Source organism: Saccopteryx leptura, chromosome 5 (assembly GCF_036850995.1).
Source record: "Saccopteryx leptura isolate mSacLep1 chromosome 5, mSacLep1_pri_phased_curated, whole genome shotgun sequence".
NCBI lineage: Eukaryota > Metazoa > Chordata > Mammalia > Chiroptera > Emballonuridae > Saccopteryx > Saccopteryx leptura.
In genome coordinates this window covers 143712266-143731763 of record NC_089507.1, presented here as the reverse complement: position 1 = coordinate 143731763, position 19498 = coordinate 143712266, and the positions used below count along the sequence as shown (strand labels likewise).

The window sequence follows — 19498 nt, the reverse complement described above, 5'->3', positions numbered from 1 at the left end:
GTCCGTCATCTGGCAGATGAACAAACCACAGGGTGTTTTGGGATGGAAAGACCACTCAGCAGAGGGCATGAACTGCGACCACAGGTGAACCACAAATGTGCTACCTGATGAAAGAAGCCAGACTCAAAGGTCTACATTCCACTTGATTCCATGTACTGACTTCTGGAAAAAGTAAAACACAGACACTGAAAGCCAACCAGTCTGACTAGGCAGTGGCGCAGTGGATAGAGCATCAGACTGGGATGTGGATGACCCAGGTTCGAGACCCCGAGGTCACCAGCTTGAGCGTGGGCTCATCTGGTTTGAGCAAAGCTCATCAGCTTGAGCCCAAGGTCACTGGCTGGAGCAAGGGGTCACTCGGTCTGCTGAAGGCCCTTGGTCAAGGCACATATGAGAAATCAATCAATGAACAACTAAGGAGCCGCAACGAAGAATTGATGTTTCTCATCTCTCTCCCTTCCTGTCTGTCCCAATCTGTCCCTCTCCCTGACTCTGTCTCTTCCACCGGGGGGGGGGGGGGGGGGGGGGGGGGGGGAGCCAACCAGCGACGGTGGGAAAGGGGAGATGCAAAACCAAATGTAGGAGGGGGTTGGGGTCAGGGCTCCTGGGTGGGGACAGAGGGAGACAAAGTGAAGATCATTGGGAGAGGTCAGTGTGACTGGACAAGCTCCTCACACCCCTGAGCAGCTGGGATGCAGGGGGAGAAGGGCAGTACACAAAGGTCTTGGAAGCTGAGCCAAGCCCTAGAACATGAGCACCTATCAAGTGGAGGGGAGTGTGGCTACTGGAGTGACTGGCTGTCTGTGGTTGTGTGGTTGGCTGGTTGTTGGTGGTTGTGCCTGGCTGGTTGTGGTTGCAGCTATAGTCACCTGTCATGAAGTATTCATGCGGTTTACCCAACAATTCAGCAGGTCCACTTGTTTTGGTTCCTCTTGCCCTCCTTGGTGGAGTTAACTAAGCCATGAGCACACATACCAACATGCCTTAAGCTGATTTAAAACTAAACCATTATACTGAGGATTTGGAATCCACAAATTTAACAAGAAAGGACATTGTAATCTGCTGGCCACTGGCTGCCCATCACCTGGACACGTTTGTTTTTCTATTTGTCAAACACCTCTCTTTCTCAAAGGTCAGATCCCATTCCCTGAGGTAACCTTAGAAATAAATGCTAAGAAATGGAGGCATTTCTCGAATCTGTCACGGCTTGTCTTAAGATGCCTGAAGGACAGGCAGGTCTCACTGACCGGTGGAAAATGTGGCCGTTCTGAATGTCCAAAAGCAGTCGCTTAGTGTCACATAATGATGTATCCGAGAGTCTTCTCTGAGGTCCCACACGACGACCGAGCCATGAGCAGTGCCCGCAAACAGCAGGAAAGCCTTCACGGGGCTCAAGCAGCAACACGTGACCTAAGAAGACAGAAAGCTCTCTGTTCCCACGCTGTTCCTGTGACCCTCCCTGCCAGTAGCTGGGGACATGCTAAGCGGGTCAAGTGTTAGCTTCTTCAGTGGAAAGCAGTGATGAGCTGATGCTGTCACGCGCTGCCTTGGACGGCTGTTCATGGTGAACACCACAACCCTCACTCAGCCCATCAGCAAAGCCACCCTGTCTATTTACATCTCAAGTTACCAAAAGTTATTTTTAAGTCCCCAAAGGTGACACCCATAAAAGTTATTGTTCTCTATAGTTTTGGTGGAAACTGACTCTGAGGTCATTGAGGATCTAAATAGGGTGACCTGCATGGTCACCAGACTGTAGCCTATTAACCAGGCACCAGGAAACACATGAGACTATGGATTGAAATCTCAAGCAATTAAGAAACCTCTAGAACATCCAGGGCCCATGCAGTGAAAGCAAGAAGCAGCCTTCTGAACCCAGGGCCACATCTGGGGCCAGTGTTTTCACTGAGCCTGGAGCCATGTTGATACCCGAGAGGCTGTGCTAACTAACCAGGCTGTACAGTGTGAGTAGGTCCTTAGAATTAAGAATTTCTAGAGCCAAGACAGACAGGCTCGTGTGTCCTGTGACAGCTGCAGAGAGCCAAGGGAGGCCCAGAAAGAGAAAAAGGACCTTGTAAGCTCCCATCCTCTGAGCCCTGACATGTGCCCCATGCCACCTGCCCTTCCTTTAGGTAACCCCACAACTCTCCTGAGTCGTACCTGTGATTTACAGACCAGGACCTTCTGAGGTCCCGAGGGCTGCCAGATGTCCCACACGCACAGCACATATCTGCTGTCCAGCGAGGGGGCGAAGGCCTTTCCAGGCAGGCCATGAACAGAGACCACTATCTGCCTCTGAACCTGAGAGGCGTGCAAGCAAAAGACTTTTCGATCTGGGAAAAAAATAAGGAAAATATTTCTGCATTTTAGTGATCTGCCAGAACCCATGTTAAATTAACACACTTAAGAATATGTAAGTAAATTCGAGTGTAATAAAGAAACAGACACGGTCCTTGCAGAGCTCCACATGCCTAAAATCCGGGTTAACAAATGGCCACGGCTCTCCCAGAAAACTGTCCAAGCCACCTCGTGGTTTCCCTAAAAAGCGATCCTTCACCCTTGGTGCATGGTACATGGACACCTGGAGCCCGGCCACCTGAGCAGGCCCTTCCATTCCCTGAGGTTGTATGCCATGAAGCTTCTCCATCGGGATGGTGACCACCTGCCAGACTCTTCTCCCGGCCCCACTGTGCTTTTCTCCTGAGAACCTGCCCTGTTCATCCATTTAGCCAGTATGTTTGTCGCAGTGCCTGGGACACTGTGGACACGCACTGAATTCTGTCACGTGTGGGAACGAATGAGTGAACGTGGGATGAAGCAGGCTGCGCTTGTATGTCAGTATCTGTCCTTCCAAGGCCCTAGTTCACAGGAGGGACGAACGGCTCTGTCAGACACCTGCCATCCGCTCACTTCCTCCTGTCCTGTCAGAACTCGTTCACTAACCACAGATGCAAACAAACAAGGGACACCTCCCGTTCCTGGGTGGCTCCCACAGCTCCAACAGAGGCCAGTCTGGTCCCTCACGGGGCGGAGGATGTCTGTGCTGCCTGAGCCACCTGTGCAAGTGCCCCCAGGCTGCCCGGTGCTGTCACTGGGCCTCCCCGACAGAAGGGGGTGTGTGGCACAAGCACACCTGTGTTTGAATGCTACAGATACAGTGATTTCCTGTTTTCCTAACAGGAAAACTCTTTGTCTTCTAAAAATAAAACTGCTTCCAAAAAACATGGTGGTTTTTGTTTCTTCTAACAATGCCATTTTTGTTCACGCTAAATGCTGAGGGGTATGTGTGAAACTAAATCTCCAAACAGCGCTGGATAGACACCTCCAGGACAGGGGCTCACTGCGTCCTCCCTCACAGACCAGGACGAGGCTGCCACCCACCCCCTCACAGCTCCCGTGGGTGAAGCAGAGCACTGACCAGCCTGAGGAACAGGAACTGGGTCGTGCAAATGCAGTTTGTTTGAACTAATTTAAATGGTTACTTGTGACTACACACATCTGATGACACGGCACTGTGCTTGTGACTGCAGGCTGTGACCTAAGCAGAAGACCTTCGTGCTGTGCTGAGTGGCTGCTCAGGCCTGAGCTCAGTCCACAGCACGGGCTTCTCTCAACACCCTCATGCTGACCTCACTGTTTCTCAGAAGGAATCAAGTAACTGGACTGAGAAGGACACAGGGTTGGAGCAAACACACAATGCCTCCATCTCTATCACGGCAAGTCCCTCCCCCTCTGTCTCAGGCATGCACTGCCACGCCCGGCATGCACACTTGGGACAGCTGAGCTGCAGCATGAGCTTCACACAGGCGGAGCAGGGGGACAACCCATCTGGTGGACACTAGATCACGACTGCAGCGCCACGTTTGGGGTCACATTTAAGTACAATCAGGGCGGCTCTTACGCTGAAGGAAGGGCAGGCCGGTGTTCAGCTGAGAGGAGCTGTCACTGAGGGGCAGGGTGCTGCCCTGAGCCCTGGGGTCCCAGCTCCTTGCGGCTGCCACACGATCCTCTTCCAGCAACACTGCAACCACCTTTCAAAGACAGTGAGCAGCCCTTAATCAACACCCCAGAGTTCATTTCACAAGAAAAAACAGACACAAATCATTAGCTATTCACTTGATCTACATCTTAAAACAGCTGCTTAACTCCAAGACACCAGAGAAACCAGCAGAATGAAATTATATTGTCCTGTCTGCATAACAGGAGAAACCAGCACATGAACTTCCATTAAAACAAACTCCCCCAGCCTGACCAGGCGGTGGCACAGTGGATAGACTGAGCATCGGACTGGGACCCAGAGGACCCAGGTTTGAAACCCCAAGGTTGCCATCTTGAGTGCAGGCTCATCCAGCTTGAGTGCGGGCTCACCAGCTTGAGTGTGGGGTTGCTAGCTTGAGCATGGGATCATAGACATAACCCCAAGGTCGCTGGCTTGAAGCCTAAAGTCGCTGGCTTGAGCAAGGGGTCACTTGCTCTACTGGAGCCCCTGGTCAAGGCACATATGAGAAAGCAATCAATGAACAACTAAGGTGCCACAAGGAAGAATTAATGCTCTCATCTCTCTCCCTTCCTGTCTGTCTGTCCCTCTCTGTCTCTATTACAAAAAACAAAATTTTCCCACACATTATTTTTTATGGTAAAGACTTTACTAAAATTACAGGATGAGGAAATCAGCTGACTGCCAACTTTTGACAAAACTTCTCTTATAGCAGGTGTAAAGAAATGTCAAGCACAGGCCACCACTGTGGTTCTCATGGCTCTAACACGGCCCATGAGGAGGACGGGGATGAGAACACTGCAGACTCAAGGGTACAGGAGGTCAGGTCCTGCCCCTCACTTCCTCCCGCCCAGCATCTCCCTGCTCTACCCCTTACCCCCCAAGAACTGATACTAGGAAGTCACTCACTGAAATATGTGAAAGCAGATCAAACAGCGGCAAGAGAGGAAGGGACCCAGCGGCCAGAACAGAGACCGAGAAAGGTTTGTTCCAAACCCACAAGCCAGCCGCTTGACACCAAATCCTGAGCTTTTGCCCAGCAGGAGTCAACGGTGGGGGGGGTACAAGCACCTACTATATTACAAGTGTGAATCCTTTTCTCTAGAGATTCATGTGGAAGTGTCCATGGGGAACGATGGGGACTGTCACTTGTTTCACAGTAACTGAAGGGTAGGTGGAGGGTCAGTGGGGCTCAGAAGAGACAGCCGGCCACAAACTATAACTCTGGAAGCACAGGAAAGTCTCCAGAGTGTTTTTTTTTTATCTTGGTGTACAGTCTGATAATTTCCACGATTGGTTTTAAAAGTCCTAAGTTTATTAGGTTCAAATACCTAGATGCTGTTTGCCTTGTAAATTAATATGTGTTTTTCAGCCTATGTTCATTTTATAACATAAGCAATTAATATCAAGGTACAGAATTCAAAGTCACAGCAACACGGCTGGTGACATACGTGATGGGTCGCATCACAGTGTGCCTACCTGGCAGGCTGCCCGGAGGAAGCTGGACAGTCTCAGCGTGTCAACCTTTGGTGCAACCACAGCATCCCAGGGGTCTCTGCTCTCACTCCCTAAGAAAGGTCACAGAAAACCAACCTGGTGGCTCCAAAACAGCCACACAGTCCAGGGGCGTTACAATAAACACAAGGCACCTGGAAGGAGAACTCAGAAAATCCCACATTTATCTCTGGATCTAGCAGTGATTTTTTCATAAACAAGTGCATCCTGGCGTAAGGAAACAGACGTGGGGTGGTGAGTGCAGTGTTGTGTCACAACACTGCGAACCTGAAACTCACGTTCTCTTGTTGACCTGTGACCCCAATAAACGTAAAAACCAAATCGCATCCAGTGTTACGTAAAGTCTGCGAATGGAATCCTACTTAAAGACATTAAGGAAAACACAAGGGTGGGCTAAAGTAGGTTTATAAAGTTGGGTTATAGCTGTAACAGAAATAGTACAGTAACTAATAAGTAATACAAGAAGAAACTATCTTGCATACTAACAACTGTCCCCTTCCTCTGCCCACCCCTGCAGTTGACGGCTTCACTACTGTGAGAGTGCTGTGTTTCAGAGCATGAGCTCTTAGTGGGAGGCTTCCCTGTGGGCAGGGAGTAACAGAAGTAATTCCTCAGAATAAACGACAAACTAGGACGGTGATGTTCGGCAGGTAAATAACCCCAAGCATGCAGAACACTGTCCTGGGGACCTGCTGTCTACACTGATGCAACGCACGTGTCAACTGTACCTAACATAGGAAAATCCCTATCAATGAGATCAGACTATCCCCAAATTAAAAGCAGAGCGTGTTTCAGCAGCCCGTGTTAAAGCTGCTTGTTTAGAATGCGGACTCTTTCCTCATGTTGAGGAATAAGTATGATAACCCTCGTCCAGGCCCAGACCAGCCCCTAGCTTGGCGCTCAGGCCAGTGGTTTGCAAAGCTAGTTTGCTTGTTATTTCCACAGTGGGTACAAACAACCACCCCTGAAAGACAGAGCAATAAGTCTAATGAACACAACACCAAAAATAACATTAACAAAGTCAACTTGCAAAGGACAACAACAAAGAGCCATTTACCCCCAGACACTGCAGTGCTCTCCCCAGGGTGCTGGGTCCACACGTCCTTGGTCTCTGTGTCCTCCGTCTGAGCGTCCCGTTCAACACTGTCCTCATTACACTGAACATATGCCTTAAAAACAAAGGTGCTACAGTTAGCAGTGGGTCTCAACTTCTGAGCAATGTTTCATTACTGAAAAGAAAAATGAAAAATTTAAAGTTATTAACAGCAGTCTTCTTGCATCTGTCAAAAATAAGCATCATGGCACAAATGACCATCACACAGACTGTGTCTTAAACATTTGCTATATATGGCCTGATTTTCTAAAGTGTTTTTTAAAAAGTCACATTAAACAATTCAGCTTTGGTTTAAAAAACCACCACGTAGCCCACTGACATCTATTTTTTTTAGAACATACAACTTTGCAAACCAAAGGCAATACTTCATTTTATAAAGGCAGATAGATGCTTCAGTAAGAACCGTTTGGTTCCTCCCAGCTTCGAGATGAGGGAACCGAGCAGAGACGTTAGGTGACCTACTCGAGGTTAGAGTGGTCAGCAGGGTTAACTTCTTCAGTTCCATCCTGCAACCTCTCTTCTACTGAAAGAATATCACTGACCGGATGGACTCAGGAGCACGTCGCCTGATGGCGCTAACAGGGGCATAAGAAAAATGCAGGAGATGATCCCTGGTTTCAAACTCTGAGGAGGTGAACTACCACAAAATCAATGACTAGATGCACTGCAGGGGGGTCCAGAGCTGTGTGGGATGGACTGGGGAACCCTGGGATAAGAAAGTCCAGTGTCAGTCATCAAGGAAGGGCTCACCTCAAGCCTCAAAAACAGGCCCTGGACATTGAGAAATACACAGGTGATAGGAGGGCTGGGCACGATGACAGAGAACACACAGGCAAGAGACAGGTGGGCCTGGCACACAGGGTGAGGTGCCATGGAACAGAAACAACAGATAAGCTGACTGACATGAGGAAAGGTCAGGAATCACTGAGAGTACTGCACTCACAGACCCTGCATTGGGACAGTCACACCCTCACTGGGAACCCAAGACATCCTTTCCCCCATGCCGCTGCCCTGGGAGTGGCCCATGGCCTGTGGGCTGACTCAGCGGACACCTGCACACCCTGTCCAGGCTGCCGAGTGCCACGTGACAAGGGTCCCTTCTCCCTCACGCCACATCCTCCAGTTTGTCACGGTCAATACTCTTGTCCTAACCTGCTTGGTATTCTTCTTCCCAAAGTTTCTGATGTACATGTCATATTCATTTACTGGTGGCAGGTCCAGGAGGGAGAAGGTAAATGAAAAATCCAGGTCAATAAGCTGAAGAAGCTTTGTGCTGCGCATCCTTTGAAATAAAGTGGAAAGAAGACAAAGTTAAATTAAATAACGCACAGGGGAGCACAGGGGAGGGTAGGAACCTTGGGTCTGATGGAGGTTGCTGCCCAGGACCTCACTAGCTTGGTGTTTGTCTGAAGTATTTAGCAGTCGCATGCAGACCAACAATGGAGAGCGTCGTGGACCTCATTTCCAACTGTTCTACCTCAGCACTCCAGAGTTCACGCACAAAAAAGTCAGGATACATGTTCCTAGAACTTTCATGAAAAATAATTCACTTCACTTCAGGACTGCGCCTGGACCAGCATTACCTCTCTGTGACATTACCTGTGTTGTGGCTGCGTGTGTGTCAGGTGCGTGCTGTCACCATCCTGAAGGCGCAGAACTGTGTCCAATAGGACGTGACTGTGGCATCTGACAAGCAAACTGCCCTCCTCCCCACGAGGCTCCCAACACCCGCACACCCTTGGCTTTCCTCTGCTCACACACGTCCTATGCCACTGTGGGGCTGGTCTCCTTTCTTCAGACGTCCATCAGCTGGCATGCCGAGGCTCACTGTCACCTCCACTGCAATATAAGCTCTGCTTTCCACAGATGGTGCTCAGTCAACAGGTGTCCTTCCCACTCGCTCAGGGTCTTCACTGGAACTGCCACCTCCCATGACCTCACTCTGGCCACCACCCTGTCCTCCTGACCCACAGCTCCTCCAGTCTGCCACCTGCAGACGAACCCACCACTTAATTCATTCAAGTTTTCACGGACATGAGTTGGGCACAGCACCTTCTTCTACCTTTTCAGTGTTTGCAGGTCTGTGGTAACGTCCCCTTTTCATTCTTGCTATTATTTCTGTCTGGCTTTCCCTTTTTTTCCTTTGGCCAGACTTCAGGAGGTTATATATAAACTTCATGAATGTTTTCAAAGAATTCATTTTGGCTTTGTTGAACTTGACTGCTTTTGCTTTTATGGATTTCTGCCTTCTCTTCTATTATTTGGTTCCTTCTCATTTCTTACGATCCTTTCTCTGGCCTCTTGAAGCAGACATGTGGACCACTGGTTTGTAGCCTTTTCCTTTCCCAGTACATCACAGAAAGGTTGTAGCTGCATCACACAGATTTTAAAGGCTGGTTTTCTTTGCCACTGTAGAAAATAGTTTATAATTCCCAATTGGCTTCTTCTTTGACCCACAGTTTATTTTAAAAGTATACTACTTAGTTTTCAAACTTTTGGGTATTTCCTAATCACCTTTTTATTACAGCTTTGTAGCTTACTTCCACTGTGGTAGAAAACATCCTCTGTATCTTTTTTTTTTTTTTTACAGGGACAGAGAGTCAGAGAGAGGGATAGACAGGGACAGACAGACAGGAACAGAGAGATGAGAAGCATCAATCATCAGTTTTCGTTGTGAGACCTTAGTTGTTCATTGATTGCTTTCTCATATGTGCCTTGACCGTGAGCCTTCAGCAGACTGAGTAACCCCTTGCTTGAGCCAGCGACCTTGGGGGTCCAAGCTGATGAGCTTTTGCTCAAACCAGGTGAACCCGCGCTCAAGCTGGCGATCTCAGGGTCTCGAACCTGGGTCTTCCACATCCCAGTTCGACGCTCTATCCACTGCGCCACTGCCTGGTCAGGTACATCCTCTGTATCTTTTCAATCTGATGTCCAGAGCATACAATCTTTTTGAGAAATGTTCTCTGTATTCTTCAAAAGACTATAGATACTGCATTTGGGACAATTTTCAATGTACGTTAGGTGTAATTAACCACATTTTTCAAATTGTATACATTTCTACCAACTGTCAGCTACGGAAGAGACATGGTACAAACCCCACCTGTACCACACACTGAGGCCCGTCCCTCGCCCTTATTTCCTGGTGGAAAACATATTACAAGCAAGCTCTTCCTCTGCATTCCCATCAACACTTCCATATTATCAGTTTTTAAAACCTCACCTATTCCTAGAGAAAAACTCATCTTGCTATTGTTTGCATGTCCACTGCTCTGACTATGCAAAAGAAGCAACATATTTCCACACATTTACTGATAGCCTAACATTTTCTACTGTGTCCTCACCATCTTGGTGCCCTCTGACGGAGGCTGGGGAAAGGGGGTGAGGGAACGAGCACACTGTTTCCCCACCTGCTCTGGCATGGGCGGTTGCCCCGCCCTGCTCTGGTCCTGTCCTGTCCAGCGGTCCCACTCTCCCCTGCTTTAGTGACTCAGTTTTCCAGCACCTGTGCGGTCACCCCTGCATCATGCCCTTATTTTAATTCTCCTATATTTCTGTTTTTCTGCTTTGATCTCCAGCTTATATTGACCTCTACCCATTTTTTTTTTTAATTTTTCCCCCCAGGGACAGAGAGAGAGTCAGAGAGAAGGATAGATAAGGACAGACAGACAGAACGAAGAGAGATGAGAAGCATCAATCATCAGTTTTTCGTTGCAACACCTTAGTTGTTCATTGATTGCTTTCTCATATGTGTCTTGACCGCGGGCCTTCAGCAGACTGAGTAACCCCTTGCTCAAGCCAGCGACCTTGGGTCCAAGCTGGTGAGCTTTTGCTCAAGCCAGATGAGCCCACGCTCAAGCTGGCGACCTCGGGGTCTCGAACCTGGGTCCTTCCGCATCCCAGTCCGACGCTCTATCCACTGTGCCACCGCCTGGTCAGGCGACCTCTACCCATTTTTAACCACTGATATTTAGCTTTGCTTACTAAATTATAAAGCAGTTTATATATCAGAGATAGTAAACCTCTATCACTTTGCAAATGAATTTTCCCACTTGGTCAATCACCTTTATATTCTGTCCAGTTTAGGGATAATGTGCCACATCTGAGATGGATGATATGATGGATGTTAAATCCACTTTAAAAATATATTTAATTTTTACATTTACTCCTAAATCATATTGGTTTTAATGCTATAGAATCTTGATACTACCTACTCTGACTTTTGTAAATATCTACATTTCACAACCTTCTAGGTTGTCATTAAGAGCTTGGACTTTGACATCTGGGAGCCCTAAGCTCAAAACAAAGCTCCACCAGATGTGACCTTGAGCCTCTTCTGTCCATAGGACGAGGTGTGAGGACTGAATGAAATAACTCACCCGCAGGCACACAGCACTGGGGCTCTGAGCCCTGCAGCCTCCTGGTCTGCACACAGTGCACACAGGCACAGCCACCCCTGGCACCGGCACCACAGGGCCTTCCTCCCCTGTGCCGCAGGCGGGGGCAGCACTGCGAGGCAGGAGGCCCACTTCACTTGCTGCTGACGTGGTTCCTCGCCGCCAGCTCCGTGAGGGTGTGAGCAGGGTTCTGCTCAGCCAGACCAGGGAACCTCCTGGGGTAAGTCAGGCCAGCATCTAGCAGCCTTAGACGCTGGGCGTTGGGACTGCGCACACATCTACCCTAGCAACCGACAGCCGAATGCAGAGAAACAGAGCATAGATGGAAGGGTGTACAATCAGCACTGAAAACAACGTAAAGCTCCATTTGTAACAGCACGTTGAAGATAAATACTTTAAACTCCATAACACCATGTACAAACTTCCCAGGACACCTACTTCTGCTTAAGGGCCTGAGTCCGACTCTTCTGACGGTGTGAAGCACTTAAAAAATCTACAAAAATTCCGCAAACAGAGGGTCTGGAAGGGGAATTGTTTGCATCTGTACAGAAAACAAAAATAAAAACCTATTATTGTGAGGAATAAAATATTTCTTTTAAGCAAAAGAAAAAGTTAAGAGTAAAACAATCAGAAGCACATTTAACAATTATAACCCACAACTAATGATAAACTTATCCGTGTGCATTTACGAGGCTACCTCTGCTATTTTCATCTAAAACTTTTAGTCGCCTGACCAGGTGCTGGCGCAGTGGATAGAGCGTCAGACTGGGACGTAGAGGACCCAGATTTGAGACCCCAAGGTCGCCAGCTTGAGCGCGGGCTTACTTGGTTTGAACAAGGCTTACCAGCTTGAGCCCAAGGTCATTGGCTCCAGCAAGAGGTCACTCGGTCTGCTGTAGCCCCCTGGTCAAGGCACAGATGAGAAAGCAACTAATGAACAACTAAGGTGCCACAATGAAGAATTAATGCTTCTCATCCCTCTCCCTTCCTGTCTGTCTGTCCCTCTCTCTGTCACAAAAAAATAAATTTCTTTAAAACTTTTAGTCAACAGCCTGACCTGTGGTGGCGCAGTGGATAAAGCGTCGACCTGGAAATGCTGAGGTCACCGGTTCAAAATCCTGGGCTTGCCTGGTCAAGGCACATATGGGAGTTGATGCTTCCAGCTCCTCCCCCCTTCTCTCTCTCTGTCTCTCTCTCTCCTCTCTCTCCCTCTCTGTCTCTCTCTCCTCTCTAAAAATGAATAAATAAATAAATTAATTAAAAAAAAAAAAGATGCCTGAAACCCCAAACACCTAGGACATAAAAAAACACAAAAAACTTTTAGTCAACAAAGCAAATTTACTATGTATGTGCCAATCACACTATGGAGCGTTTTAGAGATATTTAAAAATTCAGACATGATGTAGTCACTCCCACCCCACTCGCACCAGCTAGTAAGAGAGCTGGGACATGAATACACAAATGGCTAAACACAGAAACAGATTCAGTTAATGCTGGTCCTTTACAGCCATGGGTTTTGTCAGTGCTCAGACTGAGGACCAGTGACTGGATGGGTTTAAGGGCTCCTGTCATGGTGAACAGCTCTGCCCACTGCTCTCTTATGCACAGGACAGTCCTCAGTTCGCCCCTGCCCTCCCAGGATTTCTGTGGTTTCCTGTGATTTGTTTGTTTGTATGTTTCTTTCAATTGTATCTCATGCCCTCTTGCCATTTTATCAAATCTGTGAGGCCATGGACAGAGAAATGTGCTGGACCCAGGCTCTGTGACTGAGCAAGTTGCTTGCCTCTGTTTTCTCATGGGTCAGTAACTCTCCCACACGGCAGCGTTGCATGCAGACGAGAGTAGTTGTGACAGCGGAGGTCTGCCAGCTGCGTGCACCACACAGACACTGACAGATATATAGTAATTGCTATTACTATTCCAGTCTTAACAGTGAGGAAACTGGGCCATGTTAAAAGTCATAGTGGTAAGACTCAAATGCAGACACCTCTATAGCATGGCTTGCAAATGCCAGGTACCATCACTCAGAAAATACTCACTGACCAAGTAAACAGTTTACCTTCTGGAGGTATATGAACCCTTTCAAAACCTGGGCATAGGTCGAGACCTGAAGATGGCAGTGGAGTAGGCGGACGCACAGACGCCCAGTTCTCACCACCAAACTGGAATACAAATCAATTTAGGAAAAATCAGCGTGAAAAACCAACTCTGGACTACAAGAACAGCTCTCAAAAACCAAGGAGCAAAGAAAAAGCCACAAAAAACCTGGTAGGGAGCGCCTGAATCTCCCCTGCTTACAGGAACGGGGTGGGGGGTGAGGCTGAGAGCCCAGAGCGGATCTCACTCCAGGGAAAAGAGCAGAAAATACTGCTCACAGCCACTTGCCTGGCGACCAGGGAGTGAGGTGTGTTGAAAAGACCAGCTTATCTCCCAAGTGGAAAGGAGAGAGAGAGAGGGACAGACTGTGAGGGGCTAAGAAATGCAGGAGACGACCTAAAAAAGCTGATTCATCCGTGCTGGAGGTGGTCATAGCTGGGGGAAGGACTGACCCTTCCACAAAACAGTACTGAATTGCTTCCGGATCAGAGATCTCCAGACATCTCTCCAGCTCCAATCAGCGCAACAAGACACAGCTGAAAACAAGAAGTGGGGAGGAGGGCAGTAACTCAGGTCTCAATGGAGATCTGAGATACACCTCCCCCTACTGAAGCTGAGAAAGCAACCCACCCCCAGAGAGATCAACTGGCAGAAGAGGACTTCAGAGCCTCAGGTTACACCCATCATATTCCTGGATACAGTTTCAAGGAAGCCCCCTGCTGAGATCAGTAAACAAGACTATCACCTGTTAAGAAAACAAACAAATCAAGACTTCAAAGCTGCCCAAATCTGAAAGTGGATTACAGATAATAGCTGATACCAACCCAAGAAGACCTAGAAATAACACAACTGAAAACTGGAGGCAGACAACACCAAGCCTAGACTCAACCAACTCTACAAACAAAACGCCAACAATGAGAAGACAAAAAAGTGCAATCCAAATGAAACCACAAGAGAATCCTTCAGGAGATGAACTGAGTGATATGGAAATAATCAAACTTCCAGATGCGGAGTTCAAAATAATCATTGTAAGGATGCTTAGGGATCTTAGAACAACAATGGATGGTCATTATGAACACCTAAATGAAGAAATAGCAAGTATAAAAAAGAATCAGTCGGAGATGAGAAATACAATATCAGAAATAAAGACCACAATGGAAGGAATTAAAAACAGGATAGAGCTGAGGATCGAATCAGTGAGTTGGAGGACAACTGGAATGAAGGCATGAAAGCAGAGAAGAAAAAAGAAAGGAGACTCAAAAAGTCAGAGGAAACTCTTAGAGAGAGCTCTGTGACAACATGAAGAGAAATAACATCCGCATCATAGGGGTTCCTGAAGAAGAAGAAAAAGAACAAGGGATAGAGACTTTGTTCAATCATATCATAGCTGAAAACTTCCCTAAATTAATGCAGGAGAAACTCTCACAAGTTCAAGAAGCACAGAGGACTCCATTAAAGAGAAACCCAAAGAAACCTACACCAAGACACATCATAATTAAAATACCAAAGCTAAGCGATAAAGAGAAAATATTAAAAGCTGCAAGAGAAAAAAAAGCTATCACCTACAAAGGAGCTCCCATAAGGATGACATCCGCCTTCTCAACAGAAACATTTGAGGCCAGAAGGGAATGGCAAGAAATATTCAAAGTAATGCAGAACAAGAACCTACAACCAAGACTATTTTATCCAGCAAGGCTATTGTTTAAAATCGAAGGAGAAGCCCTGGCCAATTGGCTCAGTGGTAGAGCGTCGGCCTGGCGTGCGGAAGTCCCGGGTTCAATTCCCGGCCAGGGCACACAGGAGAAGCACCCATCTGCTTCTCCACCCTTTCCCCTCTCCTCCCTCTCTGTCTCTCTCTTCCCTTCCCGCAGCCAAGGCTCCATTGGAGCAAAGATGGCCTGGGCGCTGGTGATGGCCCCATGGCCTGTGCCTCAGGCGCTACAGTGGCTCTGGTCGCAACAGAGCGACGCCGCGGATGGACAGAGCATCGTCCCCTGGTGGGCGTGCCAAGTGGATCCCGGTCGGAAGCATGTGGGAGTCTGTCTGACTGCCTCCCCGTTTCCAGCTTCAGGAAAAAAAAAAAAAAATCGAAGGAGAAATAAAAAGCTTCCCAGACAAAAAACAATTCAAGGAATTCATTACAACCAAACCAATGCTGCAGGAAATGTTAAGGGGCCTGTTGTAAACAGATCAAAGTGGGAAAAGAGGGCCTGACCTGTGGTGGCGCAGTGGATAAAGCATTGACCTGGAAATGCTGAGGTCGCCAGTTCAAAACCCTGGGCTTGCCCAGTCAAGGCACATATGGGAGTTGATGCTTCCAACTCCTCCCCCCTTCTCTCGCTCTGTCTCTCCTCTCACTCTCTCTCTCTCTCTCTCTCTCTCTCTCTGTCTCTCCCTCTCCTGTCTAAAATGAATAAATAAAAAAAAGTGGGAAAAGAATATAGCAAAAAAGGAATACAGCTTTAAAGAATAAAATGGCAATAAACAACTACATATCAATAATAACCATAAATGTAAATGGATTAAATGATCCAATCAAAAGATATAGGGTAGCTGTGTGGATAAGAAAACAGGACCCGTACATATGCTGTCTACAAGAGACACACTTTAGAACAAAAGATACACATAGATTGAAGGTAAAAGGATGGAAAAAAACATTTCATGCAAATGGAAATGAAAAGCTGGGGTAGCAATACTTATATCAGACAAATTGGACTTTAAAACAAAGGATATAGTAAGAAATAAAGAAAGCCACTACATAATGATAAAAGGAATAATCCAACAGGAAGATATAACTATTATAAATATCTATGCACCTAATATAGGAGCACCTAAATATATAAAGCAGACTTTGATGGATTTAAAGGGCGAGATCAACAGCAATACTATAAAAGTAGAGGATTTCAATACTTCACTAACATCACTAGATAGATCCTCAAGAAAGAAAATTAACAGGCCCTGGCCAGTTGGCTCAGTGGTAGAGCGTCGGCCTGGCATGCGGGGGACCCGGGTTCGATTCCCGGCCAGGGCACACAGGAGAAGTGCCCATTTGCTTCTCTACCCCCCCTCCTTCCTCTCTGTCTCTCTCTTCCCCTCCCGCAGCCAAGACTCCATTGGAGCAAAGATGGCCTGGGCGCTGGGGATGGCTCCTTGGCCTCTGCCCCAGGCGCTGGAGTGGCTCTGGTCACAGCGGAGTGACGCCCCGAAGGGGCAGAGCATTGCCCCCTGGTGGGCAGAGCGTCGCCCCTGGTGAGTGTGCCGGATGGATCCCGGTCGGGCGCATACGGGAGTCTGTCTGACTGTCTCTCCCCGTTTCCAGCTTCAGAAAAATACAAAAAAAAAAAAAAAAAAAAAAAAGAAAGAAGATTAACAAAGAAATAGCAGACTTATTGGACACACTAGACCAACTTGATTTAATAGATATTTTCAGAACCTTTCACCCTAAAGCAGCAGAATATACATTCTTTTCAAGTGCTCATGGTACATTCTCTAGGATAGACCACATGTTAGGGCACAAAAGTGCTCTCAACAAATTTAAGAAGATTGAAATTGGCCCTGGCCGGTTGGCTCAGCAGTAGAGTGCCGGCCTGGCGTGCGGGGGACCCGGGTTCGATTCCCAGCCAGGGCACAAAAGAGAAGCGCGCATTTGCTTCTCCACCCCTCACCTCCTTCCTCTCTGTCTTTCTCTTCCCCTCCCGCAGCCAAGGCTCCATTGGAGCAAAGATGGCCTGGGCGCTGGGGATGGCTCCTTGGCCTCTGCCCCAGGCGCTAGAGTGGCTCTGGTTGCGGCAGAGCGACGCCCCAGAGGGGCAGAGCATCGCCCCCTGCTGGGCAGAGCATCGCCCCTGGTGGGCGTGCCAGGTGGATCCCGGTCGGGCGCATGCGGGAGTCTGTCTGACTGTCTCTCCCCATTTCCAGCTTCAGAAAAATACAAAAAATAAAAATAAAAAAAATGAAGATTGAAATCATATCAAGCACTTTCTCCGATCACTACGGCATAAAACTAGAAATGAACCACAATAGAAAAGCTCAAAAATTCTCAAACACATGGAAACTAAATAGCAGGTTGTTAAATAATGAATGGATTAAGAATGAGATCAAAGAAGAATAAAAAAATTCCTAGAAACGAATGACAATGAGCATACAACAACTCAAAATTTATGGGACACAGCAAAAGCAGTACTGAGAGGGAAGTTCATAGCACTACAGGCACACTTTAAGAAGCTAGAAAAAGCTCAAATAAACAACTTAACTCTGCATCTAAAAGAACTAGAAAAAGAACAGCAAGTAAAGCCCAAATGTAGTAGAAGGAAGGAAATAATAAAGATCAGAGCAGAAATAAATGACATAGAGGCTAAAGAAACAATACAGAGGATCAATGAAACTAGGAGCTGGTTCTTTGAAAAGGTAAACAAGATTGATGAACCTTTAACTAGACTCACCAAGAAAAAGAGAGCGAGGACTCAAATAAATAAAGTTAGAAACGAGAGTGGAGAAATAACAACTGACACAACAGAAATACAAAATATTGTAAGAAAATACTATGAAGAACTGTATGCCAAAAAACTAGACAACCTAGATGAAATGGACAAATTCCTTGAAACATACAATCTTCCAAAAATCAATCTGGAAGAATCAGAAAACCTAAACTGACCGATTACACCAAATGAGATAGAAACAGTTATCAAAAAACTCCCATCAAAGAAAAGTCCGGGGCCTGATGGCTTCACAAGTGAATTCTACCAAATATTCAAAGAACTAACTCCTATCCTTCTCAAACTATTTCAAAAAATTCAAGAGGAAGAAAGACTTCCAAGCTCCTTTTATGAGGCGAGCATAATTCTGATTCCAAAACCAGGCAAAGATAACACAAAGAAAGAAAATTATAGGCCAATATCTCTGATGAATATAGATGCTAAAATCCTCAACAAAATATTAGCAAACCAGATCCAACAGTATGGAAAAAATCACACACCATGATCAAGTGGGATTTATTCTGGGGAGGCAAGGCTGGTACAATATTCGTAAATCTATCAATATGATTCATCACATAAACAAAAAGAAGGAGAAAAACCATATGATAATTTCAATAGATGCAGAAAAAGCATTTGATAAAATCCAGCACCCATTCATGATCAAAACTCTCAGCAAAGTGGGAATACAGGGAACATACTTCAACATGATAAAAGCCATCTATGAGAAACCCACAGCCAACATCATACTCAATGGGCAAAAATTAAAAGCAATCCCTTTAAGATCAGGAACAAGGCAGGGGTACCCCCTTTCACCACTCTTATTTAACATAGTCCTGGAAGTCCTAGCCACAGCAATCAGACAAGAAGAAGAAATAAAAGGCATTCAAGTTGGAAAAGAAGAAGTAAAACTATCATTATTTGCAGATGATATGATATTGTATATAGAAAACCCTAAAGTCTCAGTCAAAAAACTACTGGACCTGATAAATGAATTCAGCAAAGTGGCAGGATATAAAATCAATACTCAGAAATCAGAGGCATTTTTATACACCAACAATGAACAGTCAGAAAGAGAAATTAAGGAAACAATCCCCTTCACAATTACAACCAAAAACATAAAGTACCTAGGAGTAAACTTAACCAAGGAGACTAAAGACTTGTACTCGGAAAATTACAAAGCATTGATAAAAGAAATCAAGGAAGATACAAACAAGTGGAAGCATATAACATGCTCATGGTTAGGAAGAATAAACATCATTAAAATGTCTATATTAACCAAAGCAATCTATAAATTCAATGCAATACCAATTAAAATATCAATGACATACTTCAAAGATATAGAACACATATTCCAAAAATTTATATGGAACCAAAAGAGAACATGAATAGCCTCAGCAATCTTAAAAAAGAAGAATAAAGCGGGAGGTATCACACTTCCTGATATCAAGTTATACTACAAGGCCATTGTACTCAAAACAGCCTGGTACTGGCATAAGAACAGGCATATAGATCAATAGAACAGAACAGAGAACCCAGAAATAAACCCACAGTTCTATGGACAACTGATATTTGACAAAGGAGGCAAGGAAATACAATGGAGTAAAGACAGCCTCTTTAACAAATGGTGTTGGGAATATTGGACAGCTACCTGCAAAAAAATGAAACTAGATCACCAGCTTACACCACTCATAAAAATAAACTCTAAATGGATAAAAGACTTAAATGTAAGCTGTAAACCATAAGCATCTTAGAAGAAAACATAGGCAGGAACCTCTCCGACATCTCTCGGAGCAATATATTTGCTGATTTATCTCCATGGGGAAGTGAAATAAAAGACAGGATAAATAAATGGGACTATATCAAACTAAAAAGCTTTTGCACAGCTAAAGACAATAAGAACAGAATA

General features: G+C 46.2%; 1 protein-coding gene across 4 annotated transcripts in view; it reads right to left on the bottom strand.

Moving 5' to 3' along the window:
- Positions 1-19498, bottom strand: part of DYNC2I1 (dynein 2 intermediate chain 1) — a 60071-nt gene that overhangs the window by 15483 nt on the left and 25090 nt on the right. For 3 of the 4 annotated variants that reach the window (XM_066385765.1, XM_066385764.1, XM_066385767.1), the window contains 7 exons: positions 11459-11561; positions 7779-7908; positions 6570-6681; positions 5477-5565; positions 3902-4031; positions 2161-2333; positions 1248-1410 (listed from right to left, as the gene is read on the bottom strand). In XM_066385765.1, the coding sequence (XP_066241862.1) occupies positions 1248-1410; positions 2161-2333; positions 3902-4031; positions 5477-5565; positions 6570-6681; positions 7779-7908; positions 11459-11561 (900 nt within the window). The remainder of the gene's footprint in view (positions 1-1247; positions 1411-2160; positions 2334-3901; positions 4032-5476; positions 5566-6569; positions 6682-7778; positions 7909-11458; positions 11562-19498) is intronic. The other variant, XM_066385766.1, reaches the window with a different exon arrangement.